Below are 20,299 nucleotides of genomic sequence, written 5' to 3'. Positions count from 1 at the left end.
TCCTGTTAACTGCCATTATGCTTTATCTCAAAGCTGGAGGAGCTCACTGAAAGGGAAAATAATCTCTTAACTTTCTTTATCTTTTCTTAACAGCAAGACTGCTGCTTTGGATGATAGCAGCTTTCAAGTTGCAAAGAACTTTTAAAATACTTTGCATCCTTACAAAGCCTAAAAGACCTTCTGCTTGGTTTAGTCAATTCCTTTTGCTACTTGGTCCCATGAAAACTTTTAGTTTTCCCTCTTGGAATGGCCTATAGAACAGACTAGTACAGCAAAAGATACTATTTTGAGTTTCAAAACCACTGATCTACAAATTGCTTCTCTATTACGGAAGGTTATGGCTGATGTGTAGATATTCTAGGCTCACAAAGGAGAATGGCTTCTGCAATGCAATCTTTTGTTTCATACACATTCTGTCAAAAAGAGATTAAGACACTGTGTACAAAATCTTTCTTCTTAAGTCCAAAGATGTTGTGTAGGACTTAACAGTAGGGAAAAACTAAAGCATTTTTTCTGTCACTTATTAAATAAGACCAATCTAGTATGAATGCAGAGATAAAGAATTTTACAAAAGGCAAATACAAACATTTTTGTATTTTTTTAATTATATAAATACTTAATCTGTGTTTATGTAAAGCATTAAGAATCATCTTTCATAGAAGTGAAAGTCTTTCCTGAAGTTCAAAACTGAGAAAATGCAAAAAATGAACGAAAAATGCAAAGACTTTATTTAGATCATGAATGTCTCTGTACTGGAAAACTTGGAAATTCAGACTTTTTAGGAACTGGAGTGCAACAATTGTAAAATTCTTCTTTAATCTGATGAGTATCATGAAAATAAGGTAGTTTATCATAGATTAGTACACTGTTTTTCTTTTGCATTGATCCAAAATTGAAACTGTGTTGTGTTTGGGTTTTTTTCATTTCCTGCATAGTGGGCAGTGCTGACGTGTGGACACTGTTTTTGTAATGAGTGCATAGCAATCATCATCCAGCAGTACAGCGTTGGCACCCGCCGCAGCTCAATTAAGTGTGCCATTTGCAGGCAGACAACATCTCATAAAGAAATATCTTATGTCTTCACTGCAGAAGCTGCAAATCAGGAGGATGATATTCCTGTCAAGGTGAGTTGTTTGCAGGAGCTCTGTGGTCCAAACTTTCAGCAGGGTATATTTGTTGTGTTTTGTTCCATACTGCATTTAGACAGACAAGTGTACTATATAGTTTTATAAATAGTTTGTCCTAATGGCGTTCCTAATGGATTTCAGTCCTGATTGCACTGTTGTATCTACTTTTCTTAGTAGTGGAAGGTTTTCATTGGGTTGAAGGCAGGGCTGGAGGAAGAGACAGCATCTCTATGAGTCTTTAGCAATACTGACATATGCATAGTGCATAGGTACATGTTTGCTCTGCATGAATGAGTTGTAGAAACAAAAAACCTGTGTTTATTGCAGTTGTGGAAAAAATAGAGGATTCTGGGCTAAAATGCAAAGGTAAAAGACATTGATAATATTTTGGTTTAGATTATACTGCTGTCTTTCATTAAAATATGATTATAATACGGCTGGACATAACTTACAATAATTTGATTAGTATAGTTAAAACTAATAACTAGTTGTGCTGACAGACTGATATCTGTGCAAGTCTCCTTGAGCCTTGCACAATTTCTAGGGTTGCTGCCCTGTGTTGAAGACAATGCTACCACATTTGCACTAGTTATTTCAACCTCTCTGGACAAATGGAATTCCATTTTATGAGTAGGTGATCCCTAACTCGAATTACGAAAGTAGTTGACAGTATGTGGCACCAGGGGGAGTAAATAGGCTGTGTTTTTCAAATGGTACTTCTTCAAACATCACTACGTGCAGGGCTTTTTACAGATTAATTCCGTATGCAGTTTAGAGATATCACCCTCTTTCTAACAAAATTTCAAATATGTTTCATAAATTACATAAAAAAATAACTAGAATAAGCAAATTTCTTAAATAAGACACTGAAAGAACATGTCATCTGCTGTTCTGTGTAAAGAGTTGTAGTGTTTTCTTGAAGTATTTCTGTATCAAAACTTTGAACAAAGCAAAAATAAAGCAAAAATATGAATTCTGTGTGAATTTGCTTGAGCAAATCTCATTCTTAGTTCATGAAAAATTAAAAAATTACACTGTAGCTTCACTGTACTTACTATCTAAACGAGCAACATTGTTAAAAAAATTAAAATTTCTGCCTCATATTCCTTTAAAAGACAGTTAACAAAGAATAACAAACTTACTATGGTTACTATGGAATACCGAGTTTAAGATCAGTATCTTTCAGTATAGATATGAAAATTGTGTGATTTATTCAGTGTTTGTTTTAATCTGATCTTTCTCAATCCCTCCAGTCTCTTAAAAGTATTCACTACCTCTCTTTCTTTCTATCTATCTTACTCTTTATTGTACCAACACTAACCATCTTAAGGTAATGCCTTAGATGCAAAAGGACTACTGTAAATGGAAGCATTTTATACTGAGAGAGATTACTGGCATCCGTGCATCTTTTGGTTTTGTAAAAGCTTCCTGTGTCTGGTCAGTATTGCAGTGGGTGTTGCCAGCCTGTCATCTGAGACAGAAATTGTTAGAGGGTAGTTTTGGTTCTAATGTTTACTGTTCCATAATTCATTGGAACTAGCCAATTTCTTTATAAATAGTCATCTGAATATTCAGCAAAATGACTCATGGTGTAGGGGTAATGAGTGGGGTAACATTTCTTAATACAGACTGAATGTCAGTTCATCTCCATAAATACTCAGAACAAAATTGCATTTTTTTTGTGTGCTGTAAGCCAAAGTTTTAGTCACTTGTAAATTCAGTAAGTCTAATATAGTTTAATGTAATGTAGACAAAGGGATGAAGAACTTTACACACTTAGTTATCTTGTGTAAAAAATAGAGCAAAAAGACTGTGACCACTTTGAGCGTTGTGCTGTTCTTTTCTCTGCCATAGATCCTCTTACTGATCTTGCACAAAGTCACCTTTGTGACACCTGAGTCACAGGAATCTGAAGCGTGGAAAAATCAACAACAGTGGCTAAAGTTACTATCTGTTATAGCAGGTTAAAATAGAACCTGTGATAAGGTCTAAAAACAGTTTCTGAGGACAAGACAGAGCAGATTTTCCAGGATTGTCATCACTGAATCAGAGATGAATGGTACTGGAAAAGCACATATGTGACCCTGGAATTATGTAGGAAGTACTAAAAGCTAGTCTTGGATCTCCTAGTGTAGGTGTTTATGATCGGGAGGCAGCTGCCATAGGGCTGCAAATGTGTCATCCTTTCAGATAAACATTTTTAATTGTCCATCTGACTTTGCAAACAGTCTCAATGTCTACCAGGTGCAGCAGAAATGACATGGAAGAAAGGTGGTTAATTTCTGTGGCTGTGACATTGCAGAGTTGGAATCACTGGGGAGGACCCTGAGTAATAAAACGGTACTGTTTACTGCAGCCTTTGGTAAAACAGTCTGCAGAAGTCTTTTACATGTTAGCTATTTAATGTGTGAATGATCAAGCAGCCCAGCATTGGTTCCCAGCTTGTGCTGAGACTGCTGACATCCTTCCCAGCCAATTCTGCAAGCAGCATGACTTGAGTAAATTTGATCTGTCATTGTAGTGAGCCAACATAGTTAATTCAATGTTCAAAAGACAGGTGCAGACAGAAATAAAACAGTATTTGTCCAGCTGAATCTAACACAGCTTGAAATCACTGTACATGTAGCAACTTTTAAGAAAGTAAAGGCTTCTTTAAAAAAGACATCAGGTAATATTGCTGTAATACAAAGTACATACTGAAGGAGATGGAAAAAAGAATTACTTCTCATGGTATCCTCTTGCTGACCTAAGGTGAAAGGGAAGAGTACAAAAACCAAAATGGACAAGAAGTAGACTATAGTGTTGGATTCATTAAGCACTGAAATACTTCTGAATGCAGAATATGAAGATGTTTTCATTGCAGCTCACCATCATTCAAAAATTAATTTAATTATATTTACAATCTCCTTACTGTTTTAAATATAATTAACAAGATTCATAGTACTGAATGTAAGTTTGATGTTGCCAGAATGAGAAACAAAAGCAACAGAACAGGATTCAGGTAGGTTTTTTTTCTTGGTCCATTTTCAAGAGGTGTGAAGGTAGGGAAATTTTAAAGTGCATTTGGAAGAGTCTCTAAAGACTATGCCACAAAGTTAAACTGCAGGAGGCCTAATGGGTATGTTTGGTGGTGCCACTGTACTGCTTGGGCCATATTTTGCTTCATGCAGATCTAGATGGTGTGTCTAAATGGCACTTCATTCTTCCATGTGCTGCACATGCTGTTACACACTACTGATCCTAATGCAGTGCATTTTAAAGGAGAGGTAAAAGTAGTTCAGTGCTACTTAACCTGCTCTTCCTCAAGGCTGATAATTTTTAACTTTGTGTAAGATATGTAAGAGACCTAATATACCATCATTTAATTAAGCAATGATTGTGGAAGGAGTGTTTTACTATCCTGCTTTACTAATGTGCTTCTTTGCCTTTTCAAAGGGAAGTCACTCCACCAAAGTGGAAGCTGTGGTCCGAACACTGAAGAGAATTCAATTTAAAGATCCAGGGGCTAAGTCCTTAGTTTTCTCAACGGTATTAATCACCATTTTCTGTCTTGTCTTTGCGTGTGTGTTTTGAGTTTAAGGCGTTCATAATATTTTCAGGAACTAGTTTAGCTACCAAAGTGTTGAATCATTCTGTACAACCACTTGATTGTTTTCAGGATTTGTAGGGCAAGTCCTGTAATGGGAACAAGAATAATGATCATAGTCAGCAGATGTAAAAGCTTTCCTTTAAAGGGCAAACACTTAGATTTGTATGGAAGCAGTAGAAATTCTAGGTATTTTTAAATGTAATGTCCAAATGGTTTTGATACATTGTAAAACTCTTTTTGCAGTGGCTACCAATTTCTTTTATTCAAGCTGATCTTTCTAAATTACCTGTCTTACTTAGTTTTATGAAAGATTTGGTTTCTAGCTCACTGTTTTTTTTTTTTAATTGCAAGTGCTAGCATTTTGAAAAGCATTTTAATCTACTCTTTGTTAGGGAAGTTAATTAATAGTTTTTAGTTGTCATTGCTGTTTGTAATGTTGAGTTACTTTTATTGTGTTGTGTGGTTTTGTTTTGTTTTTTTTTACAGTGGCAAGATGTGTTGGATATAATTTCAAAAGCTTTGTATGACAACAACATGATTTTTTCTCAGATCAATGGAATTAGTAAATTTCAGGTACATAAAGGATATTTTTCTTAAATTATTTTCAGTGGGAAAATCGTAGTTCATAGAAGTTAATCTGATCCTTTTACTTTGTTGCTTCATTTCAGAAACTAAAAGAGCAGCAAATTTGTTTGGCAGAAACTTTGATCTCTAACTCATTAATTCTAAAAATCATAATCTCGAAAAGCCCCAGTTTAAAGCGTTCAGCGATAAGCAGTACATGCGCTTTTGAGAAAGATGCGTTGGCGTGGAAGCTAAGGATAAGACACACTGATCAGTGTTGCAAGAAGTTCATGCCTTCCTGAAACTGTCATGTATCTGTTCTGAGATGCCAGGTCGTGGATCAGACCTGCAAGATTGTCACTCTGGAGCCTGTGTTAGCTGTTACAATTTGTTGAAAATGTAGTCCCGTCCCCCACACTTCTTGTTGAGGAACTTGTGTCACACTGCTGTGATGTTTGCCTTTTAGGAAAACCTGTCTGCATTTAAATATGATCCCAACATCAATATTTTGCTGCTGCCTCTTCACACTGGTTCCAATGGACTAAACATCATCGAAGCAACTCATGTTCTGCTCGTGGAGCCCATTCTGAATCCGGCACATGAGCTACAGGCTATTGGCAGAGTACATCGTATTGGCCAAACAAAGTAAGATTTACAGCTGTGTTCAATGGTTTAGATATGGTCCAGAATAGATCTGCATACTCTAAATTAGAATAACTCTAGTCCACTGAACTCCCCAATTTTGGAGATGAGGGTGTTCATAGGAATCCTGGTTTTAAAGATGATCATGTAAGGGACAGAAAAATTAAAATAAAAAAAGTTGACTGAATAATCACATTGTGTATTTTAGAGAGTTCTTTTGTGCTACGGGGGTAAGATGCAAAAATAAATTGCATTTGGGCATTTAGGAAGAGTATAGGCTCTTGAGTCTAAAATTCTGAAAAACCTTGTTCAGCTGCTGCTCTATATTTTATGTGTGTGCCATTGATGCCTTAGTTTTTAACCTTGGAGTTCTGCTTGCAAAAATGTCCAGAAATGTCTTAGCTTTGCAGGTCCGAGCAACTCATTGTTTGTCATGTAGGGCTAAATTCAGGCATGGTCTGTCTGAGTTTCCTTGAGAGGCTCCTTTTAACTGGTCATTCTCAGGTCCAGGTCAGAAGCTGCATAAGTTGTTGAGAGTTTTTTGTTTCCTTGTTTTGGGGCTTTTTTTGGTTTGGTTTTTTTTCCAAGAAAAAAGCTATAGCACACTCTCTTTAGAACTCATACGTTTTTAAATCACAATTCTGCCCTCACTGCTGTCTAGATCGTTTTGAAGACATTAATGAGTTTGCATGTCTCTTGTTTGTTTCCGTGTTGTTGCTCTGACAGTGGTAGTACTGAACACTTAACAAACTTTTTAGGAAGTTTGTCCTCAACATATGAGATGTATATGTTTTTCCTAAGGTCTCATGTCACTTGAGAAAAAAATTAAAAGCCCAGTACATGAAGAAGAAAAATAGCTACAGTCAATTCTGGAATAATAATACTGTAGAATAATAGTGGGGTTTGTGTTCTGGAAATGAAAGCAAAGAGAGAGCACATGAAGGAGCATGTATGTGAAAGAATGCTTATGAACAGGTGGATATTGGTGTGTGTTGGTAAATATTTTGAATTAACTGTGAGGGCATAGGAAAGACTGATTGCAACAGCCCATGGTGTAATTTTACATGATGCTGGCACAAGAGGTCTGGCAAAAACCTTGCAGTAAAACCACCTAGATACATTGTACTTTTTAAGAATTAAGGCTTCAGCAAGGCTTATTTGAAAAAAGGGCTGTATTCCACGTACACTGAGCATTACTCCATTTAGTGTCACTGGTGCAACTATTACCAGTTCAGTTCTTATTTACTTTCATTTTTTTGGGGTAGACCATTGCCTATGAATCTGAAAGTATTCCCCCTGCATTCTTCTGTGAAATCTTACCTGCCAAAGTTTCAACCTAAGATCTGAAAACCGTCTAAGCATTTTCAAGGGTTCTTACCTTGAAAAATGTTTATACTGCGGAGGATGGGGTGATTTTTCATTTTTATATTTGGATCTGACTCTTTTCCATTTCACTTTCTTGTGCCTGGCACTTTTCTCAATTACTGCTTTCTTTTTTGAAATTTTATTTCATAAATGGAGTTTTCATTTTGTGTTACATTTACTGACATTTTGCGTTTTATGTTTTACCAGTGTTTACTGACAACAATTACTAACTTCTTTTAAAAAAATTATAATATTTTGCTGTCTTCAAAAATATTGTTATTAAAGCTTTGGGTATTAGGTTTAATTATCCATCACATTGAGCCCTTGTCTCTTGGAATAATTTATGACAAATAAGTATGAACATTGTATATAACCAGTGGGCAAAGCTCTTTTTTCTTTAGGCTCTGGAGAAATGTTTCTAGTAAGGACACAGAAAGCAGAACTTTGCCCAGTATCTACATTAGGATTTTAGCTAATACAGCTTACATTCATTTAGTATGTGATTGGTAGAGTGAAAGTGTGTTTACAGGGAGGCACTAAGCCCCCTGAAATGTCAGTGGAAGTTGCTAATTACTTATAACATTTATTTCTTAAAATACAGAGATATATTTTCAACACTTTTACAAGAATTAGTGTGAAATTATATAAACTTTGGCAATAACAGTATAACTATAACTTCTGCTCACTTACGGTGGTGTTTTCGTTTTTTTTAAACACATTCAGATCTACAATTGTTCATAGATTCCTGATAAAAGCAACAATAGAAGAGAGAATGCAGACTATGCTGAAAACTGTAGATAGAAGGTATGTGTTCAATTTTTTTAAAAGATCATTATTGCACTGAAAATGAAAAGTTGGTTCTCCACCATACTTTCATTGTGGTTAGGCGTGTATATCTTACAGATAAACTTCAGCTGTTCTTCAAACTGTTCTGATGGGCAAAACAGTTTTAAGACTTCAAAAATTTTAACCTGGTTCCAGTAACTTGCAGCTTGAGGTATTTTAATTCTCTGGAAAATATTTTGGTAATGTTTTGTGTATTTTATTTCATAAAAGCCCAATTAATAAATTATGTGTTATGATGTGATTTATCCTTTCAGTTTACCTATTTCCATTAGTATAAAAACATTGCAATTGATGGAGTAGTACTAAGCCTGCCACTAGAGCAACAGCATCTGCTATAAATTCTGATACAGAACATGGGTTCTTTCTTTTGTTATTTTTAAATCCTACAAACCCTGTCCAACAGTGCTGTGTCACCCTCCTTGGTTTCACAGTCCATGCAGGCATTACCCAGATGCTAAGTCATACATCAGGCTGGTGTGCAGACACAGAAAGTAGTTCTCACTGTATTTATGTTTCCAAAATCTATAAGCAGTGATGGTTTGGAGTGAGACCAAAAATGCTATTTACATTCTTTATGCAGACAGTGTAAGAGGTTTGTACTTTTTAACTAGATTGTATACACATGAGAAACCTAGGAGGAGGCCTTAGTTTAAGGAAATTTTGCCTGTTACAGATGATGAAACTAAAAATTTACATGCACATCTTCGGCAGTAGTTATGAAAGATTTCAGTTTTAGTTCTTGAAGAATGATTTACTCTCCTTATCTGTGAAGTAGCACTACTTTTGCACATAAAATCTGGATAAATGTGGTTGAATGATCCCATGAGGGCTAATGTTTTGAAAGTAATATTTAACCTCATGCTTGGAAGCTGAAGCCAATCCCTTGAATGTTAAGAGGTCAAAGCAGATTATTCCATGTTCTGCTGCCTTGGCAGTGTTTGGTGTTGGCCACTGTTGGGGACAGTGGATGAACTTTGTATCTTACTTGGAATATGCAAGAGCAGTAGCTGATGAGTGTATGTGTTTTCCTGGACAGAAGGTGTGTTTTCCTGCTGAGCCTCAAAGCTGAGTGGGTATTGACTCTGAACTGTGTGGTCTGTCTTCAGTGCACACAGCTTGTTACTGACATTGATTCTTTCTCTGATGCCTGCATGCAATTTTTTCCCACAGCCACACGAGCTCTTCCATGAAACAGTCGGAAGCCTCAGTGTTGACAGTGGCAGATTTGGCTGACCTTTTTACAGAGGAAACTGAAGAACTTGAGTAGAAACATTGGTTTAATCTAATGAAATTGGAAAGTATCTGACCCCATAAGCACCAGGATATAATCCACTTGATCTGTCATTCCTGTAGACATCATCTAACATTTGTCCATAACAGAGCAGTTGGAAATTGAGAAGTCTTAATTGTTACTGATTTATTCTTTAGTGACATTCATAGCAGCACACACTTCTGATGGCACTGGATAAAAGTTGCACTTTGCACATTATGCAGAAACATGGATTTTATTCCCAAAGAGCATTTGAGCTGGATGCTAGAACTGAGATCTTGGACCCTTGATTGAGAGGATTTTTACCATCAGGTTTGATCGGCTAGTAGCTCAGTCTGAGAGCAAAACTATGTGGGTGGTTGGGTGGGAAAGGGAAGCAGAAAAATACAAATCTAATTTTTTTTACTGTACAAAGAGTTGTTAGAAAGAATGACTGTAAATTAATATTCTTTTAGAAAGGGCTTGTTAGATTTAATGCAGAGTTATTAAATGTCTTATTGTTAACACTTCAAATTACTAATCTTTACTAATAATTTGGATATTTGTATTAGGCTTTTAGATATTCATAAAGACTTTTGACAGTTAAATATTTCATTGTTAATGCTTACTCACTGCAAAAAGATGATAATTAAATTATGCTTTTTGTATGTGTGTTGGTCTGGTGATCAGTTAAAGACTTGCTGTACATGTTTTCACTTAAGCTGTGACTAATTTAGTGCTCTGGGTAAAAAAAAAAAGCACTTGTTACAGAATTTTCAAAAATTAATTGGTTACACTGCTGATCACTTCATAATTATTTGGTGCTTCTGTGCATTTTCTCACCCTGATCTTTTTGTCTAGTTCTTCTCCTTAAAGATGCAGCAATCTAAATAAACAAAATACAAGAAATTGTAGTAGGCAGTCTAGTTATTAGGTGCCTGGTCTAAGTTAGAAAAATAGTGGGGAGAAATGGAACTTTTGTGAAGCTTCATCTTTAGATATGCAAGATTACCCATCTCTGTTGATACTAGATAGTTTGGAAAACAAATCTAGGCTAACTTCTAGACTGCTGAAGGTAGGCAAGATAATTTTTAACCCTTTTGGCATAGGGTATGGATGTGCATTTACATAACATTAATTTCCAAAGGTATTACAGAAGCAAGCTCAATTATGCAGTTGGCATTAAACACAATTTTGTATTTATAGAGCAGGAAAATGGGTATGCTTAAGAAACAGGCTACTTCCCTCAAATTACAATATTTTGCTGTTACAGTAGACAATGATTTTTGTGTATTTCAAAAATCTTACTTGAGCCTGAAATTAAAATGAGTCCTTTAAGAAATCTCATCTTAGAATTTTTAACCATGTCTGCTGAATAGATTTGCCATTAGTTATTGATCTGCTTGAGTTCTGTCTTCAGTCATATGTTTGAGTAGCGCTGGTCAGTTTATCCACATGGCAGACAAGTTTTCTGCTGCTGACAACAAATGGGAATAGAATTTGCATGAATAATACTATATTAAAAAGTATTTTTCTGGAATTCATATTCTGTTGGCCTTCTGGACCAATTGGATAATCTTGAGAAAAAAGTATTTGAGTAACTTTACAGAAAATGTATCTCTGTTTCCCATATTTGTAATAGGTGTTAATCTTAGTTGGCTTAGCCCAGAAAGCCAACCACATCCTGGGCTGCATCAGAGGAAGTGTGACCAGGAGGATATGAGGGAGGGGATTCTGCCCCTCTGCCCTGCCCAGGTGAGGCCCCACCTGGAGTGGTGTGTCCAGTTCTGGGGTCCCCAGCACAGGAAGGACATTGACCTGTTGGATTAAGAGCAGAGGAGGAACACCAAGTTCATCACAGGGCTGGAGCACCTCTCCCATGAAGAACGGCTGAGGCAGTGGGGGTTGTTCAGCCTGGAGAAGAGAAGGCTCCAGGGAGACCTTGCAGCACCTTCCAGTACCTACAGGGGGGCTGCAAGAAAGCTGGAGAATGACTTTTGACAAGGGCCTGCAGTGACAGGACAACAGGGAATGGCCATGAGACGAAGGAGGGCAAGTTTAGATTGAATATTGGGGAAAATTTCTCTACTAAAAGGGTGGTGAGGCATTGGAACAGGTTGCTGAGAGAGATTGTGGACTCTCTCTGGCTGAGAGAGATTGTGGAAGTGTTCAAGGCTAGGTTAGATGGGACCTTTGTCTAGTGGAAAGTGTCCCTACCCACAGCAGGGGGTTGCAGTGATTAAGGTGCCTTCTCACCCAAACCATTCTATGATTCTCTATGTACATTTTATTTTGGAGAGGACTGATTTTTGTCTTTGCAGATTACAGTTTGCAGCAAGGGAAATGGAATAGATAGTAGACTCTTCTTTAGATAAGAATTGATCGAGCAGTTTACACAGAAACTGTGACATCTCCATCCTTGAATGTATTGGGAACTCAAACAACCCTGAGCAACCTGATCCACCTTTGAAGCTGGTCCTGCTATGTGTGGTGTGTTGGACCAGATGACCTCCATGGATCCCTTCCAGCCTAAATTATTTTACAGTGTGCTGGAGATCATGCTGTACAGATACTCCAGGAACTCTGAGGGCAGCAACATTCCAATTTCCTCATCATATTCAGATAATTTTGATATTGTGCAACACAATATGACTGCACAAGAAGCTGCTATTCACTCTGAGAAATTATATATCTGTGCTAAAAACTGTGGAAGCACATAGTATTTACATTCATAGCTCCCATTTTAATTAACTAGATGTGGGAAGAATAGTTGTCAATGAATATGAAGACAGAGAGGCAAACTGTAAAATGTCAGCTATGAGAGGTTTCCCAACCTCTTCAAGTTTTGGCTTATTTATATAAACATGATGGTTTCATTGTTTATTTATAAACATGTGGCTTTTGAATTCCTAACCAAAAACACAGCTTCTCATCAAGCACTGCATGAGTCTTTAGTCCTGGCTTACCTTGTTTTATACTCACATAACAGCATGGAATGCCAGAAAATGTGGTTCTAGGTGCTCTCCTGACTGCCCTGGAGCACCAGCACCTAGAGCTCTGGAGATACTACACTAAAAGGTGGGCATGAGTTGTGTTAAAGCACCTCTTGAAATTGGAGGGTTGAACCACTGGAGTATATATATAGCCAGTGTCTGTAGTAGAATTAATTCTTCAAGTTTCACATAATACTAAACACGGAGACCAAATTTAATGCTATTTTCCATTCTTTGCAACACTTAGTTTCTTTGACAAAGGTTTTTCTTTCAGACATTTCTCATGAAATGAATTCTTTCTTTTTTTTTCTTTTTTTTTCCTGCTGAGGGTGCAGCTTGTACATCTGCAGTGCTTTTCTCTTATCAAAGAATAATAAGCTTGTTTTCATGGTGCTGTCATGGTTTTGCTCTCTACCAGAACACTTTTGAAAGACAGTATCTTAGCTGAAAACAGAGTCTGCCCTATCTTAGGACTTCCAATATACTCCTAGAAATGGCATTTTCCACAGAAGACAGACACTTACAAATACTGACTGAAGTGTTTGCAAACATTCACGTGGACATACCAGAGTCATGTACCAGATTCTTGTGTGTTCTCCTGCTCAAACATGTAAATGTGATCCAAGTTAACAGTACTACTTATCCAGTGAAGTCAGTCCCTTGAAAAATGAGGTTTTATCAAAGACCTCAGTGCTGAGTTTTTCTCTCTTCCATTTCCATGACAAAGGATGTTAGGAGTTTTTTTGACTGTAGCTGGTGAGGATTTTGGGACAGGTTTTCTCCCTGTATATAAAGTTCAGTGCCTTATAGAACAGAGCTGTCATTTTGGTATCTGTAAAAGCTTGATGCAAATAGTGAACTTCCTTGAACCACACAATATGATCATCTTGGAAACTGAAGTGTTAAACTTCTGGTGTTAAATTGAGTTCTGTGAATGTCACTGAGGATATTTAAGAGAATTTATAAGTTAAGATTCCCTCTTGGTCTCTAAATCAGCCTGTGCCATCTTTAACCTGTTTACACCTTAACCTGTTAGGTAACTTTTTCACATACTAATGAAAGTCCAGGATATACTACAATTTTCATGCAGGTCAGGTACCACAAAAGGAGATTTACCTCAATCTTCTCTTGCATGTTCAAGTTGCATATTAAGGACTGGACATAAGAGTTGATGATGCTTTTTGTGAGATAGGCCTTCCAAACCATGTCTTCCAAACAGCCAGTGTGTGCAGATGTATTAGAGTAGTCTGTGAGTAGCATCCTACAGAAATAAAAAAAAAATAGTTGTATCTGGTTAAATCCATGATTAGATGTACATCCTCCTGTAAAATTCTGTCTGGACTAGTAGCTGGGCACCAGCTAACAGCTCTCTACCACTGTCTTTTTTGACACAAACAGTGCTGTCCTCTTTCCATTCATTATTGCAGTCCTTATGACTACATTACCTTTTTCAGGAGTCACAGAATTATTTGTTCAGTTAAAACTGTGCTTCAGTAATTTGCAGGGAAAAAAAGTCTGTATTGATCAATCTTGCATTGACCAGTATAAGAAAAAAATTAACCTTGAAATGTATCGCTCTCCCAAGGTAAGCAATTAGATGAGTTTCTGAGGAAAACCTAGAAATCTAGGGTTTTTCTAGCTGTAAATAAAGCCTGTTTCTGAAGCTTAATCTAAAGACTTACTGCTTAAAATCTGTATGCTATGCTTTTCTTTAGGCTGAAAGGCAAGTTACAAAGCCATCGTGCCTGTGCTTTTTTTTCTTCCATTTTTGGTTGCCTGAAACAAGTGAGGTCTTTACAAGATTATATGCTAGAAATGTAAATTAAATGGATTTCATAATGGAGAAAAAAATAAGGTGCAAGACATCTGTCTTTCCCTCCGCCTGTGTTTTTTTCTGTGTCAGTCATCTCGTTCCACCCTCCTCCTACCCCCAGCTTGCTCAGTTTATTACAAAGAATGCTTGTGTTTGGTCAGTGGAAGTGGAGTAAAAGAGTTATAATCCAAAAAATGGCTGCAGTAAAACTAGCTTACTGCATCACAGGAAAACTATCTGAGGTAAAGGGAATTTTAGCCTGTTACAAATTCCTTTTTGTACCTATAATATTTTCATTTACCCCTCTTCTTCACCACTCTAGCAGCAGATACTGAATTTCAGTCTGGTAACTTTTATATATCTGGTTTTATGTCATACATCTGACATACAAAAAGGACCCCAGTAATCTATTTACTGAGTAAGCAGTGAGGCTTACAGGTTTTTCTTGCCAAGCCTATAGTTTCAGGATTCATAAAGTGCACCTGAAGCACTGTCACAAATCACAGTGTATCCACTGTCTTCTCTTCTTAAGAGAAGGAAGAAGGAATAGGCAACTACTGATTCATGGTAGTACTGCATTCAAGTCCCAAGTAGGCACACTGTATTCTACAGTCATACACTGTGTAAAGAGGACAGTTAATTGAAATTGTAGCTTCCAAATGTTGTTAAGGAGTTAAGTCGCCTGGGGTAGAAGTAGATGACATAGGGTTTCTAAGTACTAGAATAATTCTTAGGCAATTGGATTGTGAGATACCTGTAAATCTCTGGTTTGGTTTTCTTCTATGTTCAAGATATCAGCCTTCCAGGGCTAACTTCCAAGTTCCTTTGTTCTGTGTATTTGTAGAGCTTACACAAGTAAGTGCCCAACCCCATTCACGGAACTGGACACAAACCAAATTTTATCAGTTTAGAAACAGGTGCCATTGTTTCCGTGATGTAATACCTCTTGGTTTGATAGCAACCTTCATACTGGGTAGAAACTACCTTTCCAAATTCTACCAAGTATAAGGTCTGACTGCTTATAGAGTGTCTCAAAATGTAAATTGTTGGTTTAGGCTGGCTTAGATAGTTGTGAGGAGTTTTATGCCGCTTTTCCTTCTATCCTGTCGAAGCAAGTGAGCTAATGGGATTCATGTTATGTTGCTAGGAATTGTCCCTTCTTTATGCTAATGGATGATCTATGTGTGTCAGACTTCCTCTTGACTATGTCATTTGGTTGAGGAAGAACATCTAGACTGCCTTTCTTGTTACCTTGATGGAATTTTGCCTTGTCACTCTTGGAGTCTCCTGAGATGGAGTTTCATGAGTGTGGGAATGGTGACTTTGCATTTGTGCATGCTTAAATTGTAAGGGACTAGCTGTATTGGCTGAATGTTCGCAAGTCCATAGAGCCTGATGGGATTTATCCCTACATTCTGAAGGAGCTGGTGTATGGTATGGAAGAACCCCTCTTGATCATCTACCAAAGGTGTGGGGAGCTCCCTGCTGACTGGAAGGTAGCTAATGCTGTTCCAGTTTACCAGAAGGACATGAGGGAAGACCCAGGAAATTACAGACTTCTAGTCTAACCTCAGTTATACTTATTATACCAAGTATTACTGAAAAACATATATATGTGTTGTTTCACTTCTAGTCTTCTACAAAATCTTAGTGCAGCAATGTAGGAGTTGTGGACATGATTACCCCGTGGTAACTGCTGCCCCCAATGTTAGATCTTCTAAGCAGATCTGGTTAAAAGACATTCTATCCTACAGTTCCTGTCACAGACATAGAAAGCCCAGAGCACTTCACCGCCAGCCAGAAGAGAGATGGAGGGGGATATCTCTGAGACCAGGCGATCCATTCATATCTGCTGCTGTTGTACATGCTGCAGTAGAGGTGGAATCTGTTCTAGATGGAGTTGGAGGAGATGGGAGGAGGTTGAAGGCAAAAAATGAAGAATAGTTGTAAAATGTGAGTGCCCTTCTGCTGATTGTTCTGTGGGAGGAATGAGTCACTGATACAAGCAATGAATAAACAAAGGGTGAAAGATTGTAAGTGTAGCCTATTCATTGGAGCTAAATGTTCATCTAAATGCAGTGGCACATTTTTGTGTTCCAGATTTGAGATGTTAGTCACTTTCTTACTGAAAGTTCTTGGGCTATGAACATACAGGGCTGTGCAGTGGTTGAACAAATGGGAGTATTGAAAAGTTTTAGCCCCTAATGTGCACCTAAGTCATCGGACTTCCTAGTCAAGTGCTGTGGATTTGTTAAGGATAACAGTTCAAACTTGTAAGATATATTTTTATAGATTAACCTTACTGAACCAAACAGGAAGGTTTTGCTTAATAGAGGCAAGGTGATTAATCACTTCTGCTGTAAATTTAACAAGTGTCTCTGAAGGGGCAAGACACTGGACTCAGTAATTGTCACTTGGGAAATTCTGCACCTCATGAACGTCCGTTTCTGCAGCACGGGTGAACGGCAGTAAGGCCAGCCCTCTTGTGCAGGGAAACAAGTGCTGAGAAATCTAGCCAGAGGTTTGAGCCTGCTGCGTCAAATGAGGGACATGTCATGGATATTTCTGGAGAATCTCTCCTTTTGTATAGTGTAATGTTCAAGCATTTGTAAGCATAGATTTTCTGTAAAGTTTCTAGAATTCTTAACATACGCTTCCTTCATCAACAAACTACTACTGTTCAGTAGGACTTTACTTTTTTCCCTGTGGAGTGTGTCTTTCTTTCCTGTTACTTGTTCTTAACAAAGGTGGGTGACCCTGAATCATTTACAACTCTCATTAAAAGCCTCTAGAATAGAATTAAAGGACAAGAAACACCAAAGGGGTAGAAAAAGTGAATGAAGTGAATGAACTTCTGCTTACTAAAGGGCACACTGCTGCTCCTGTAACACAGAAGACAAATGTGAGAGTGGGGGAATGGTAGAGAGGAGTGTCCTGGGGGATTTGATTCTAAAATAGAGAGGAAAGGTTTTCTGAGTAAAGTTCCTGCTCACTCTGCACTTTAGGAATCCTACTGTTGGGCACAGGACGCCGTTGACCATTTTTTGAGGCACTTGATTCTGTGGAGAGGTTTTAAAGTCCAAAGCCATGACCCTGGACTTAAATCTATAATTACACACATTTTGATAGAAAATGTTTTCTTTCATATAACTGCATATTATAACAGATACTTTGCCAGGCATTTGCAAGCGATTTGATGTCGTGTAATTTAATTGTTCTAGTAACAGAACACTGAAACTAATCAGCTTTTGCAGCAGCAAGTTAATGACTTCTAGAAAGCACTCACAGGAGAGAATAGAACAGATTTCAATTGTGTTCCAAAACTGAAATTCCTGGATGATAAGCCAAGAAAAGTGTATTTTGATTACCTCTATGTTTCCTTGCTTTATATAGCTATTGTAATTTCAGTGAAATCATTTATTTAGAAAGTACCAAAGCTAAATTTTTATTTGAAAATTATCAGGTATGGATAAATGCACAACCTTATGTTCCCTTGGTGTCTGAGTAACTTAACATTTCCGTCAATAGCCTTTCTTTTGCACTCACAGTTTGCTCTCAAAATGACATCGTAGTGTCTCTTGAGCTTTGCAGCTATTTCAAAGCCTTTGTGAATATAAATTTTTGTTTTAAATTATCCTGCTACTGAAATAATACTGACTGATGTAACATTCAATACCTTTTCTCTCCATCTTCCTGCTTTGTGGAAAAATAGCTGGTGCCTCTTCTGAGAGACAGCGCTTAATCATTTGTGTTCCTGTTCCTCATAATGTAACTGACTTGTCTGATAGATGTTACCTGTTAAATAGTATCAACTGATAGGAATGCTCTGCATGTGTAAGTAAGTGTTATTTAAAACTGCAATTACAGTATGTGTAGAAGCACAGGGGTCCATAATTATTCTTTCCAGTGTTGTTGGTTGAAGCCAGCTCCAAAACTGCTGACTTTTGGAAACAGCTGACTCTTCCCTACAGCAATTCTTCATTACAGTCTCCTGCTCCATGGAGACCAGGCCTGTGACATCTCCTCGATAAAGTTATCTGTTGGATCAGTTGTGTCATATTTTCCTTCCTGGAACTGTAAATCAGCCCTGGTCAATCCCAATATATACAAACTATTTTTAAGAGAGTGGTATAATTAGGAGACCTCTTTGGCCCTCTGGTGTATTGCAGTTCATGTGTTACTGTTTATAATTCCTTTTAAGATTTTAAAAATTTAATAAAATATAAAAAAATGTGCACTTAGTTATACCTAGATAGAACCTAAAAAATAAAGAAAATAGCAGATGCATTTCATAAAACCACACTTCTTGATAAAGCACAAGAAATTATATTGAGAAAAGGTATCTTATGTGAGTTTCATACATCACTCCAGCAGGGCCTTATTCTTCTGGCACTGTACAAGTGCTTGGGGTATAATCCGAAGTACAAATCTAAAATGGGATATTCTCTGTCGAGTTAAATGGTCTGTGGAGCAGTTTTACAGGGAGGGACAACCTGCAACCACACTGCACAGAAGCTGCAAAGGATGTGAGGGTGAAGAGCCCAAAGCCAGATGGCAGCGGAGTGGAGATGGAGCCCCAGCCTCCCCCATCCCGTGGGGGGACCAGGCTCACCCACCTGGGCTGGGGGCAGCCAGCACTGGCACAGTGCTGGTCTTGGGCTGCCTGCCTTGCCCAGAGCTGCTGGCACAGTGGTGTTGGAGCCATTCAGCACAAGCTGTCGCGCATGGTGCCTGCTGGCACACAACGGGATCCTGTTCCTGCTCTTACTGTGGTATTTATTGTATACTGATGCAGCTCCACAAAGGCTCTTGTGACTTGCTGGGTTCCTTGCAATGCTCCCTGCTACTGAGTGTTGTGTGCAGGCAGAGCAGGATTGTCTTCCATGTCCCCCACACTCAGCTGACAGCTTTTGACAGCCATCCTGCACTGAGCAGCCAGTCTTCCTCGAGAGATGTCAGTTCTAGCAATAATGTAGAAAAAAGTGTGACCTTGGGAAAAACACCACATCTGTTAACAGACCAGAGCATGTTATGACTTGATAGGCAGAAGTACTTACGGTGTAAACAGGCAGGAGATAAAGTTTTCCTATCAAAAAGGCAGCACACCAGTCAAAAATGCTGCATGCATTGATCAAGGCTTTTATATATCTGTTACACTTGGGAACAAACAAATAGCAAGGTGTTAAGGATGTAAGAGGAAGGCACCAAGGCTCTTTGGGGTGTAGTTATTAAAAGATGATTGCACAGAAACTCCTCAGTGGAATCTCATTGATTCAATAGCTGGGGTGGGTGACATGTAGGCTTTCATTACATCATGTTATGATGAGAGCATCTTATGACATGACCTGTACTAGCACTCACTCATGAAGTACACTTCCACCTTGCTGGAGAGAGAGAAATCCCTTTCGTTTTAAATACTGTAATAGGATGTACAGGGTGAGAAATGAAAGGTAGGATTTCAATGGAATCACCCTGAAAACATCCATTTCCTATTGAGGTTTGACTGGGAAGGAGTCAGAAAGCCCCTCTGGCTTTGGGCAGGTGAGGATGTGTTACCCATGGCATATGACTGAAGGCTGAGTCAGAACCTGGCTCCTGACTCCCTCCTAGCTGATACTGCACAGGATGGTCCCTGTGTCAATTCCACAAGCCCCTGCAGTGAGCCCCTGCCTTCAGGAACTGTGAGTGCATGCTGGTGATGACTGAGACCTGTAATCCTCATCCAGGGAGCATGGGAACAGGGATGTGTCAAGTAGAACTGCAATAAGAGAAGTGGGAGTGCACAGGTAATGCCTGGGGGTAGAAACTTTTTCCTTCTAGCACACACAATAAGAAATTATTGCTACATCTAGTTTTCCTTTGCTTAGCTGTCCATTGTATCCTGAATAAGGAAGATGGTGTGTTAATAGAACAAAAATTGTTAGGCATTCTTATGGCAAAGGAAAAGGGAAAATCCGGATTTCTGGCAGTTAAAAGCTAAACAGGAGTCACAGCTGGAGCGAAAGGTCAAAAGGTAAGGTGTGCTACTGGCCATTTCCAATGAGATGTTCAAACTGGTTGGTTCCTCTGGGTATGTTTCAGTATCTAGGGACATGTTTTGCTGTCAGTCAG

The 20,299-nt window shown here is 38.2% G+C and overlaps 1 protein-coding gene across 2 annotated transcripts in view; it reads left to right on the top strand.

The window, feature by feature from the left end:
* SHPRH (SNF2 histone linker PHD RING helicase) overlaps positions 1 to 10,293 on the top strand; it is a 51,235-nt gene extending 40,942 nt beyond the window's left edge. For both annotated transcript variants that reach the window (XM_032102136.1, XM_032102137.1), the window contains exons 25-30: positions 936 to 1,124; positions 4,563 to 4,655; positions 5,203 to 5,289; positions 5,747 to 5,925; positions 8,011 to 8,091; positions 9,304 to 10,293. In XM_032102136.1, coding sequence (XP_031958027.1) covers positions 936 to 1,124; positions 4,563 to 4,655; positions 5,203 to 5,289; positions 5,747 to 5,925; positions 8,011 to 8,091; positions 9,304 to 9,400 — 726 coding nt within the window. In that variant the 3' untranslated portion in view covers positions 9,401 to 10,293. The remainder of the gene's footprint in view (positions 1 to 935; positions 1,125 to 4,562; positions 4,656 to 5,202; positions 5,290 to 5,746; positions 5,926 to 8,010; positions 8,092 to 9,303) is intronic.
* Positions 10,294 to 20,299: the final 10,006 nt, after the last annotated feature.

This window comes from Corvus moneduloides, chromosome 3 (genome assembly GCF_009650955.1).
Source record: "Corvus moneduloides isolate bCorMon1 chromosome 3, bCorMon1.pri, whole genome shotgun sequence".
Lineage (NCBI taxonomy): Eukaryota > Metazoa > Chordata > Aves > Passeriformes > Corvidae > Corvus > Corvus moneduloides.
This window is presented reverse-complemented; position numbering and strand designations above follow the sequence as displayed.